The following is a 12,859-nucleotide window of genomic DNA, read 5'->3' on the forward strand; positions in this document are numbered from 1 at the left end:
TGATTGCAATCTTCTCCCAGGACATTATGTAAATTTTTGAAAATATTGTTGTTCTCTGCATTCTACAATGAAGAATCATTCTTTGATTCTTTTGCCCCATTTTTGCATTAAAATATCCACTGTCAACATATAGTGCGATCAACTGTCGTCTTAATTTCTGCATCTCTTTGCGGAGCTCTTTTACCTCTTCATCAGTACATTGGTGCATGGATTTGATTATTTCAGTGGGTTATCATCGATTTATTTTTGTTACAAGTAATAATATCATTTCGTATTCTTTTAATCAACATGTGATTTATAAAGGATTATTAATGTACTTTTTTATGTGGCTAACAATACATGAAACTGATTCATGGCAGTATAGTGCTTTGCTGCAATCAGAATCAACCCCACACGAAACTTTTACTCTTGAGCAATGGAATTTCACCAGCCGATGACAGACATTGTAGCCTGCTATTTGTAATTTATTTTAAGCTTTCAGACTCTGCTTAATCTATGGCCTGTGTCGATAAGATTCAACCAATGTTATTTTGTTCAACTGGAATTCTGAATTTCAGAGTGAAAGCGTAATATGAGCACTATTTTTGGTGTGTTCGCATAGGCACAAAGGACAATATTGTTATTGCAACAATCTACATGAAAGGAGATTGACATTTGCATACAAGTAACCAAAAAGTGCAAAGTAAGTAAATGATATCAATATAATAGAAGGAAACATTCCACGTGGGAAAAATTATATATAAAAACAAAGATGAGGTGACTTACCGAACGAAAGCGCTGGCAGGTCGATAGACACACAAACAAACACAAACATACACACAAAATTCAAGCTTTCGCAACAAACTGTTGCCTCATCAGGAAAGAGGGAAGGAGAGGGGAAGACGAAAGGAAGTGGGTTTTAAGGGAGAGGGTAAGGAGTCATTCCAATCCCGGGAGCGGAAAGACTTACCTTAGGGGGAAAAAAGGAAAGGTATACACTCGCACACACGCACATATCCATCCACACATACTTCCTTTCGTCTTCCCCTCTCCTTCCCTCTTTCCTGATGAGGCAACAGTTTGTTGCGAAAGCTTGAATTTTGTGTGTATGTTTGTGTTTGTTTGTGTGTCTATCGACCTGCCAGTGCTTTCGTTCGGTAAGTCACCTCATCTTTGTTTTTATATATAAAGTAAGTAAATGGTTAGATATTACCATGGATGTCAAACCTGAGCATGTGACTGTGGCAACAATGAAATAACACTTGTAGAGGCATTTTACAGATATGTTACATCAGGCAAGTGCATCTTCATGCCATAAAATATTTAAAGACTTATTAAAACAGCGTAATTTATTTATTTAATAAAAACACATCTTTCTTTAAAAACATATTTGCTGTTATTTGCAACAATTAATATTTATGTGCAGGGCCAAAAGTGACCTTTTTCCCAGAATTTTTAAAATTGTGTTTCTTGTGACGGAGGAGTTTAATATGTTGCAACATTACTCTTGGATCTACAAAGTCTTTCACACCTGCAACAGAAGAAAAAACAGAATGAGTATTGGGAACCAGGTAGTTACTGCAATTTGATGCTGCCCATTTCTGTTTTACATGTGTTCTTACCTCCAGAGGCATACACCATTAAACAGGATTAGTCGCAGATGTTAAAACTCGCACCTGTAAAACAGAATATATGTGAAATATTCAATATAATAAAATACATTTAACATGTTGAATCCACTTGCATGGGAGGGAAAACAAGTCAAATGGCATGAAATGAAGGGAGTAAAGCAGGGATAAAGCCTATCCCTGATGTAAACAACTTCTGCACTGAGCTCACGATAAAGAAAACCAAAGAGAAACTTGGAAAAGGAATTAAAAGTTCATGAAGTGTTTGCCAATGACACTAATTCTATAAGAGACAGTAAAGGGTGTGAAAGATCAGTTTATAAGAATGTAGTCAAAAAATCATAAAATAAAACAATTTGTAGATGATAGGTTGCCATATAACTGAAGTGGCTGAAAGAATAGTGGATATAAAATGCAGGCTGGTTAAGCAATTCTCCAAAGGACAAATTTATTGATGTTGAATGTAAGTTTAAGTGGTAGGAAGTCCTTTCTGAAAGTATTTGTAAGGAGTGTAGCATTCTAAAACATGGACGATAAAATTTTGGACAAGAAGAAAATAAAAGTTTTAGAAATAAGGTATTATAGAAGAATGACAGGTAATATAGGTATATCTAACAACTAATGAAGAGGTACTTTATGAAACTATGGAGTTCAGAAATTTATAACACAACTGTGCTAAAGAAGGGGCCCATTCTGAGGCATCAAGGAATCATCAACAATGTAATTGAGGAAAGTTTGGCACGTAAAAATTTTAGAGGGACACCAATATTTTTTTACAGTAAACAGGCTTGACTGAAGTACACAGTTTCAAATGCCTGTACATTGCCGTAGCTATGCAGAGATTAACTGATAGACTAGTTTGAAGAGATGCATCGAACTAGTCTTGAGACTAACAAGTACACCAGCACTAATGTGTTACGTGTACCCAGAGCTTGATTTGTAAAAAAGACAAGTCTAGTACTCTGACTTTCCAGGAAGTGTTTGTTTCAATTTAGATGTCTTGAAACATTATTTTAACTTGTTTCGTCAGAAGTACTGGCACGGTGTACAGTCACAAATTAAGCACTAAAAGTCTTTGACAATAGAGCCTTTGGGTAACAAAACAATGTGCCAGGGCAATTGCCACACTTTGTAGGCAACCTGGAAAGCTCTTATCAAAAAATCTTATTTTATTTCAGCACAAAACTATGTTCTGTAAGCACCCCAATGTGTTATTGTGGTCATACTGTCCACGAAATTACTTACAGCCTTTACCTAATTTTGGACGGACGTGTACACACACACACACACACACACACACACACACACACACACCTCGTTCTGGTACACAATCAGTTAACTATTTGGGTACTGCCTGCCACTGAGAATAACACACAATGGGAACATGGCACCAAGTCTTGTGTGCATTGTGACTTGCTATAGAATAGAACAGCATGTACTGCATTAAAAATATTTTTCTGTATTCCAACTATGACTGACTTAGTGAGCTTGACAGAAGCAAATATATTTAATCATCTAAACTCCTCAGTGTACTAGTACTTCTGGAATATTATTGGTCAAATTCTACATATATGTGTACATGCTATCAGTAACTTTTGAACAATAAGTAATATTGGAAGAAGAAACAGCATTGGTCGTATTTTTGTTTGTTTTATTATCCGCAAAATCGATTTTCAGTCATTTAGTGACCATCCTCAGTGCTGTAATATACAATTAAAATTGATAGGCACTGGTATCAACAAGCTTAGAGCGAGGCATCATAGAACTTCCAATTTCACATATGTGATCGCTCTAAGCTTGTTGATACCAGTGCCTATCAATTTTAATTGTATATTACAGCACTGAGGATGGTCATTAACTGACTGAAAATCGATTTTGCGGATAATAAAACAAAAATACGACCAATGCTGTTTCTTCTTCCAATTACATCCATTATCTGGTCGTGGTGCACAGAACACTCCATGGAGTCGCCAATCAGTAAGTAATATTGCTACCGTGTATTACACATTTCATTTTATTCGGTTGAAACTGCACCAATGACATTCTTTTTGTCAGTTTCTTGCTTATAATGGAGATGTGACGCCTGCATGCACTTCCGACAATTTTTTACTTTGGCACCCGTGCTGTTTGTAAAAAATAAAATAAGTCTTCATAAATAGCGAATACTGGAACAGAAGGTTGACAAACCTAGTAGCAAGGCAATACTTTCTGGACTGCCAGTAACCTAGACCATTGGCAGTCATGGGGCAGAAGGATGCGAGGGGAAAGAGAGACCCCCTGCCTCCACCACTTACAGGGATTCTTCTGGGGTGTCTACTATACCCAACTAGACATATATTTTCTTCAGCTGCAGATCCTTGGGAACTTTAGTGCAAACTGGCCTTCACCATATCCACTGCCTATCATCCCAACACATCATCAAAAGTAACTTTTTTTCAAAATTACACATGTATTGGTGTACTTAATTGCCCTCCATTTTGCTCAGTGGTGGGTGTCCAGAATGAGTTTGAATATCTTAAGGCATCATAGAACTTCCAATTTCGAAGAAAGGCACTTATCTCCCAAGGCCTGCTGCAACATAGGATCTGACTCAATTGTTGATCAGCATAGTGAACAAAATTTGGAGACAGCATTTTCATGAACAAACTTTTACCACACACTATGAAAGGGGTCTAGTTTGTCACTGACCTTTTGCAAATGGGAGCTTAGAAACAATTCCCCATGGGTGCATTTTGCAGCTGCAATCCTTCAACAATCCAATGTAAAGCAAGCACACTGTGGCCACCAGTAGTGAAGAGAGGTTTCATTACTTTCCATTCAGATCTTTAAGATGACTAGGTCATTCTGCAAATTAAAAGTCTCATGGTTCTATCTTCAGAGGGATAATCAGTAATTCTGTCAAAAATTAATACCTTTTCACATTAATCTGTAAAGCATTTTCCTTTGCATCCTGTGCTGCAGTTCTCCTCTGCGAATCATAGTGTGAATGACCTTGAACACTGCTCTCTCTGGGTATTTCTGTAAATTGAGAACAAAAAAATGTGTAATGGAATTGGAACTGCTGAAGCGGAGAAAGAAACACGCCGTTTTAAATCATTTAGAAAAAAAATTTGTCTGAGGCCTTTAACATACCTGCCTGAGAAAATCCTGAACAATTGTGTGTTCTGAAACTTGTGAACCAATGGCAAATCTCTTCTTCAGTTGCTTCTCAATTCGTCCCAACATCTCATAATCCTCTTCAGTGGTGAAACCTTCAGCACCTGCAAAAAACAACTCTCTTTCTGATGTTGGCATTCAGTCCACACAAATGTGAAATTGAATTCAGGTTATACAAACCTGCCAAACTTCCTGACATTGCTGCATCCAGTGTTGATACTTGAAAAAGCCTTAATGCTTCATCAACATGTGCTTCTGTTGCAAATGGCTGTAACTGCATTTTTGCTAGAGACTCCGAAATTCGTATAACTGCCTCAAGCTGCCTGCAACATTATATTATCAAACTTATTCTAATATCTGCGGGCTCAATTCAAATCATTCTCAGACTGAGGACATACAACACAAACTGTACAGGGTCCCTTAAAATGTAAGTGATAAATTTAACAAATTACATTTTTAAGCCACATTTCAAGAACACACATAGCTAAGCACAATATAAACTGTTTCGTAAATAATCACGTAGGAAAAGGTAGGCAGAGAGAGAGAGAGAGAGAGAGAGAGAGAGAGAGAGAGAGAGAGAGAGAGAGAGACCCAGATTATTAATGACAGTGTCTTTTCTAGATTCTAAAGCTGACATCTCAATACCACCCATGTGACTCATGCTGCAGACTATCTTTATTACACTTACATTGACATGTAGACCACTTGGCAAATTAATATTTACCAAGACTGTCAATTTAGTGAATGATTTCCTGATGATCGAAAGTGAAGCAAGGTTTCTATATTAAATTACAGTACTGATTTATTTTACCTTACAGTAATAGGAATGGACAATCTCTTCTCCGTTTCAATCTCATGTTCACGAGTTCCACTTCGCATCAGTACATAACGATTTCTTAATTTCTCACCAGCAGCTTCTGAAAGACGAGGTCCACAGTGCCTGCCAACAGAAAAGCAGGCAGATTTTACACAGAACTCTGCAGGTTTGGACAATATCTTTAGAAATTTGAGTTTTTTAGTACTTATGCCAAATGAAATTTTTCATTTGTCTTGATGTAATCAGCTAAAAGATAAACTATTTCGACCCAGGCACACACGACCGTCAACTCCAGCATCTTAGCCCAAGATGCTAGAGATGGTGGTTCGTTGTGTGTGTGTTTACTGATGAAGGCTGTGGCCACAAGCTATATATGAGGGCCTTTTAATCATGCCTGTCAGCAACTTAATGCATCTTTCTTACGGTAAGTAGTGATTATCTTTGCCTACATTGTTTATATTCCTACCTGGAGTTTCCATTGTTTGAAACTGTTTCGACCCCTTTTTCAATTTCATAATTACAAACAATTCTGTTTTTAAAACATAATGCAAAGGGAGAATAGCAGTGCACTGAAAATTTCAAACAAATATACACAACGAAGTAGTAATACAGTTATTTTAGAACCAACGAACTAATCTCATGTGCTGCTTCATTCTGTAATATGTACATCTATAAATACAAAAGAGGGAGATTTTACATTTTTTTGTACAAAGACATTACTTAATAGCCAAAGTACGACACCATTCAGATCCTATGTGCCATGTTTGTCCATTGCTTTCTAAATGGTTTTGTTTTTACAAGTACATACAGAAAGGTTCAATGATTTTGTATCTGAGAAAAACGAATCTGTAACATAGTAAAGGGAAGATAAGCTGCAACTAATGTAAAGGTAATCACAGATCCGAGTCTCTGGTTTATGTGTTTCATAAATTGAAAGCCAGTTTTCTAGGCTCAGCTTTACAAACATTTCCATAGACTGTATCATTAAAACACCATGAACATAGCCAGTTGTCTCCAATTTCTGTATCACTTGCCAAAAGGATTGAAACACTATCTTTGAGAACTGACAAGCTTTGGATATTCTGGTGTAAGCCATGATCTGAAACTCTTTGCACCCTGTAACCCCAATTGCAGCTTATATGTTGTCTTTTAACATAATATGAATTCTTGAAACTTAACACTGAGTGCACTTTGCAGCCGTTCTTCATCCATTTTCTTCATTTACCGAATGCATGTGTACTTCACAATATGGTTGAACTTCCACTGATGAATACACTTGCCTATTCTGTACCTGCTTTCATCTGATAAAAGGTGCTGAAGCAAAAAATGTGTCACACTTTAAAATTTCAAATCTAGTTTTAGACAGCATTTTGTATCTATACATCTGTACATAAAGTGTTTGTTTTCCAACAGCCATGGACCTCAATAGCCATGGACCTTCCACTAATGTTCAATTTACAGTCAAACGAGCAGTCTGCTCATATTAGTTTGTATTTCAGTATTCCATTAAAGTAAAAAAATTGATTAATGCAACTGTTCTGAAATATGCTTAACAATATCAACAAAATTTTGTACATATATGACTCAGTATCTGGGGAGAGAGAGAGAGAGAGAGAGAGAGAGAGAGAGAGAGAGAGAGAGGGGGGGGGGGGGGTGTAATCTACAACTAGCTATTCAATGTGTGAAAATTGTGATGGTGTGTAAAAATATTGGAAAACAATCACCATTAGTTATGAATTCATAGTTTCTAGACATCTAAGCTGAATGTTGGCAGTCCCTATTATCACAGCCAAGGTAGACATGAAGCCGACACCCATCACAATACTGCCAGTTTATATGCTCACTAACCCTGCAGATAAAGGGACTGAAAGAACATATGATGGATTAAAAAGAAATTATTCAGATCGTTAAAAAAGACTGGAAATTGATGGAATAGGGAGAGAAGGAAAAGCATTAGAACATGGGCTGGGTGAAGGAATCAAAGGGAATGTCACCTGTTGGATTTTGTACAGAGCATGATTTAATCATTGTAACACTTGATTTAAGAATCATGAAAAAAGAGAATACATGCGGAACAGGCCTGAAGACAACGGGAGGTTTCAGAGAGATTATATAACAGCAAGATAGATTTTGAAACCATAGTTTAAACTGCAGAACATTCTAAGACAGATGTGGTCTCCAACTATAATTTATTGGTAGTGAACTCCAGGTTAAAAGAGAAGAAATTGACAGAACCAGAGGTTGGTGAGAGTTTAAAGGCTTAAAATGAAGCATCAGGCAACAACTGGTGGAGAAAGGAGAAAGAAACAATAGAAAACAAATGGCATCCTTTGAAATGAAACAGTGAAGGCACCACAGAATCAAAAAGACAAGGCTTAGTAGAAATCCTTGGATAACCTGAGAAATGAATTGAGAAGAGGAGAAAATTATAAAGATGCAGCAAGTGAAGTAGGCAAAAGTAAGGCAGACATCTAAGAAGGTACATCCAGAGGAAAAATACGGATGCTGCCTACAAGGTGTGATCGAAAAGTAATGGGAATTACTTAATTTTGCGAGATTTATACATCTGATTTTCAAATTTTTTTGTCTTGTTGGTACACATGTTGCTGAAGTGCTTAAGCATTGCCAGCTGTTTCGAATATTTAATTTATTGTTGACAGTCAAAATAGTTAAATATGATTTTGAGTGCTCAGGGAATTTTTACTTCTGGAAAAGATGGTTCAAAGAATTTGCATTAAATTTTGTTTGAAATGTTGACTGCAGCTTTTGGTGAATCTACTATGACTAAGCCAATATTTTATGAGTGGCTTAAACATTTCAAAGAGAGTCAAGGAGATGCTGAAGATGACGACCAACATGGGTGCCTTAGCACATCAATTACTGACGACAATGTGGAAGAAGTAAGGAAAATGGTTCTGGAAAATAACCAGATCATCATCAGAGGGGTTGCTGATGATGTCGACATAACCTTTGGTTCACGCCTAGCCAAGCATTTTTTTCAGATGGTTCGGGCATGTAACGAGTAGCAGAAAAGCTTGTTCCAAAATTGTCTAATTTCGACCAAAAACAATGTTGCACAGACATCGCTCAGAAATTGGTGGAATGAAGTCAACAACAATACAGAACTTCTGAAGAAGGTTATAACAGCTGATGAAACATGGGTACACCTGCATAACATTGAAACCAAGGCCCAACTGTCCCAATGGCTAACTGCCTGAAAAGCCAAGACTGAAAAAAATTTGACACTTTTGATCATTTATGAAGGTTGTTCTCAATGTTTTCTTTGATTACAATAGAACAGTGCATCATGAGTTCCTGCCTTATGGTCGTACACTCAATAAGGAATACTACCCTGCGAGTTATGTGCTACTTGCGTGAAGCAATCCGAAGAAAAGACCAGAATTGGGGCAAAACCACTCATTGGAAATTGCATCACCAGGATAATGCTCCTCTCACACCTCAATGCTTCTAGGTTAGGTTAACATCTTTCCATTCCCAAGGCTGGAGAGAGCCAGGTGTCATTTAGCCACTATTGATGAGATAAAAACAGAATCAATGACGGAATTGTACACCATAAGAGAAGCAATTTCCCGAAGTGCTTCCGAGAATGGAAAGGGCACAGCTAAAAATGTACTATATCTGAGGGTGATTGCCTTTTAGGGGACAAAGTCGATGTTAATGAATGAAGATTCTTTAAGAAAAACAAAAATTCCCATATCTTTTTGATCACACCTTGTATAGCAAAATTAGAGAAATCTTTGGAGAAGAGAAAAGCATTAGTGTGAATACCATAACTCGTACTCTGTGCCAGTATTAAGCAAATAAGCCGTAGCTGAGAGATGGGAGGAATAAACAGAATGGCTACACAAGGGAAATGAACTTTCAAAACAGTTCAGTACAAGTTGATTAAGTAAATGAAGCACGGATGGGATAAATGACACGGCAAGAAGAATATGACAGAACTAACAGACCTAAGTCAAAACATGACCCCTGGAGTTGGTGACATTCCCTCGGAATTGAGTTTCTTGGGTGAGCCAAAAATGAAAAGTATTTCACTTTAAGTGCAAGATACATGCCACAGGGGAGATACCCTCAGACTTCAAGAAGACTGTAATAATTCCTACTTAAAAAAAAAAAAAAAAAAATGTGTATAATTGCTATTTGATTTTCTTTAAAATGTATACTTGGTGTAGGCACAAATCAATCCAATTATTGTTCAAACCCAACTAAATTCGATTTTGTTGCTACAGTTACAGTCTCAGATCAGCTGACTGCAAATATTTAAATAGTTTTGTTTAAAACCATGTGTACATAAGTCATGCCTAATTGAAAATTCTACTATAGTATGTAATGAGAAAACATTTAGAGCTAATAGATTTGATAACGATGGCACCACTCACCTGAAAGACAAACTTCTAAACATTATAGTAACATATTTTGATTTGAATTAAATTAGGTTAACATAATTACTGCTGAAGTTCAAACATACCCAAATTTTCCAATTCAAATTTAGCCACTGTGCTTGTTATATTAAAACTTTAATCACCATACTTTTACTGTTATACGTGGGCCAAATGCACCCTACACTAAGAAATTAAACTAATAATTAAGAATTTGCTAGTATCTGCACTGTGATTGTAAATAAGCGTGTAACATGTATGTTAAAGTATACAGTAACCTATAATTATGCCCACCGTTCCGTGATAGTCTGGTATCAGATTTCAAACATGTAACACATGTTTGAAATAGTCCGTGTTTTAACACTGTATGAAAATAGAGTACCACTATTGTTAACTCAAGTTATATGTGTAAATCAACATGTTAACTTCGATAAAGTAGATGATTTTGTACAGACTTCTTTTAATGATTCTATTTGGGGCTCTGAACGAGTATTATAACTTTTACTACAGAGATACTTATTCATTTCCGTGCCTTTACCAAAAACTAGAGCATCTGCACCATTTCTATACTGCATTGCCGCAGAGTTCAAAAAAGGGCTGACATCACGGTGAGAGTACCATGTTAATGGAACATCCATGTACAGTAAAGTGGTGGTACCTTCTTGCATAAAATGTTTGATGTTAAACTTTATCTGATCACTGTAATGTTCTTAGTGATAATAAATGTGGAAGAAACCCACATTACTTGAAAACTTGTGTAGTGTATTTCATTAACCCAATTCATGGAATTCAATTTGCAACTGTTCTGACTTCAATTCAGGGGGCTTAATGTACATTGGTGGTAAGCACTGTTAGGAGCTGACATGTGTGAGTGTTACCAAACTACCAGTTTTACTGGCCATGGCTGCAAAATACCTTATTTTTCACAGCAGAATGGAAGCATTGGTAGAGGCCTACCTCCGGGAAAATCATCTGTGTTCAGGAGATAACTTATCTTAGAACATAGGTTGGAGAAACTTAAATCTATGTTTATAGCATTAATAGAGTTAGGAAAGACTTCTGGCAATACCAACTGACTAGACTCTTAAAAATTCTGAAGATAGCAGGGGCAAAATATAGGTGCAAATGTTTATTTACAACTTATATACAAAACAAACTGCAGTTTTATGAGTATAAGAAGATGTAAGAGACGCAGTAGTTGAGCTGACAAGTGATGGATAGGTTTGTATTCATTCCAAAATTTTATCAATCTGTACACTGAAAAAGCAGTAAAACTTTTGAAGTAATCTGATGACACTGCAATTCTCTCATAGGCAGTAAAGCACTTGGAAGCTTGGTCAGTTTAAATCTCAAGTGATGCAGGCCTCAGTTTGTGGCACCAAGCTGATAAGGGCACCAGAGATGTCACAATGGTAAGATTTTTATAGAAGACATATCACACTTATGAGGGGCACTTGGAGCACCAAATTCAGGAGTTGTCAGGGGCACCCAAATGAACAATTGGTTTATAGTGAGTATCACTATCAGTAGTGAAAACTGACACAGGGAAAAGTGAAAAAGGAGCAGAGAGCCAAATAAAAAGTCTTTCCTGGGGAAAAACGTTATCGGGCCGGCCTTACTCGAAAGATGAATGGATTGGACAGTGTCTTAATAATAAAATATCAACAAAGCGAAACAAGAATAATGGAATTAAATGAGATCAGGCGATGCCGTGCGAATCAGAGTAAGAAATGACATACAAAAAGTGTAGATGAGCTATTCTATTTGGGCAGCAAACTAATTGACACTGACAAATAGAAATGACACAAAACGCACATAAACAGGAATAAGTTGTCCCGAGTTTCTCAACAACATACTCGTGTCTGTAATGCCACTATAGAAAGCTAATTATTTTCTAAGGATGATGTACATCACTCAATGACCACATTTATGCTGACATGAGGTTAACAACTGGCAACAGAGGGCAGTAAGCAGATTAGAGGATTTAGCAGTGGTAATTGTGGATAGGGTGGGAGTGAGTGGGAAACCCTTATCCACAGCCACAATTTACATTTTTCTAGGACACAATTTTATTAGTATAGTCTACAGGTACGTGAATTAAGTTTTGCCAACCAGTAACATGGATAAAAATATAACATTCTGCACTACTTTGTGAATAGTGAACATCAATACTTACAGGCGACAGTAATTGATAAATTTCTTCATAAGTGCCAAAGGTATTTCTCCATCTGTGTTGTCCTCAGACGTTTGACCTGCGTTCATGTGCACATTCATTATGTGCTTAGCAACAGTCTGCAAATAAAATGTGTTATAAGCACTAATATTAGAGCACTATTCCTAAAAAATTGTTTTAGTCTGTAATAAAAATATACAGCCCTCTAACTACAGACCTGATCTCTTGCTTCATTGTGCTCATCTTTCACAATGAAGATCATATCAAATCTTGACAGAATAGTAGGCATGAAATCAATATTTTCTTCACCTTTGGTTTCATCCCATCTCCCAAAAATGGAGTTCGCAGCTGCAAGTACTGAACACCTAGAATTTAATGTGGTGGTAATTCCAGCCTGAAACAATTCCATTAAGCCTTTCAAATGAAATAAACTTCTAATGTGTATGAAAATTACACATGTTCTCAATTGTAAATACTCATCAGCAGCTACCTTTGCAATAGAGATGGTTTGCTGTTCCATGGCCTCGTGAATTGCCACACGATCATCTTCTCTCATTTTGTCAAATTCGTCAATACAAACAACACCACCATCAGCGAGGACCATAGCACCTCCTTCCATGACAAAGTTTCTCTAGAAATTGTAAAGAAAATACAAATACTGAATAGCAACAAGATCACACCAACCTATAATTTAAGTTTTTCTAGT

The 12,859-nt window shown here is 36.7% G+C and overlaps 1 protein-coding gene across 2 annotated transcripts in view; it reads right to left on the reverse strand.

Moving 5' to 3' along the window:
- Positions 1-1,310: 1,310 nt before the first annotated feature.
- LOC124606576 (DNA replication licensing factor mcm5) overlaps positions 1,311-12,859 on the reverse strand; it is a 91,131-nt gene continuing 79,582 nt past the window's right edge. For both annotated transcript variants that reach the window (XM_047138563.1, XM_047138571.1), the window contains exons 9-17: positions 12,644-12,784; positions 12,371-12,547; positions 12,157-12,272; positions 5,575-5,703; positions 4,944-5,086; positions 4,740-4,867; positions 4,520-4,625; positions 1,602-1,655; positions 1,311-1,510 (exon numbers count right to left, since the gene is read on the reverse strand). In XM_047138563.1, the coding sequence (XP_046994519.1) occupies positions 4,524-4,625; positions 4,740-4,867; positions 4,944-5,086; positions 5,575-5,703; positions 12,157-12,272; positions 12,371-12,547; positions 12,644-12,784 (936 nt within the window). In that variant the 3' untranslated portion in view covers positions 1,311-1,510; positions 1,602-1,655; positions 4,520-4,523. The remainder of the gene's footprint in view (positions 1,511-1,601; positions 1,656-4,519; positions 4,626-4,739; positions 4,868-4,943; positions 5,087-5,574; positions 5,704-12,156; positions 12,273-12,370; positions 12,548-12,643; positions 12,785-12,859) is intronic.

The sequence above is a fragment of the Schistocerca americana genome, chromosome 1, assembly GCF_021461395.2.
Source record: "Schistocerca americana isolate TAMUIC-IGC-003095 chromosome 1, iqSchAmer2.1, whole genome shotgun sequence".
Classification (NCBI taxonomy): Eukaryota; Metazoa; Arthropoda; class Insecta; order Orthoptera; family Acrididae; genus Schistocerca; species Schistocerca americana.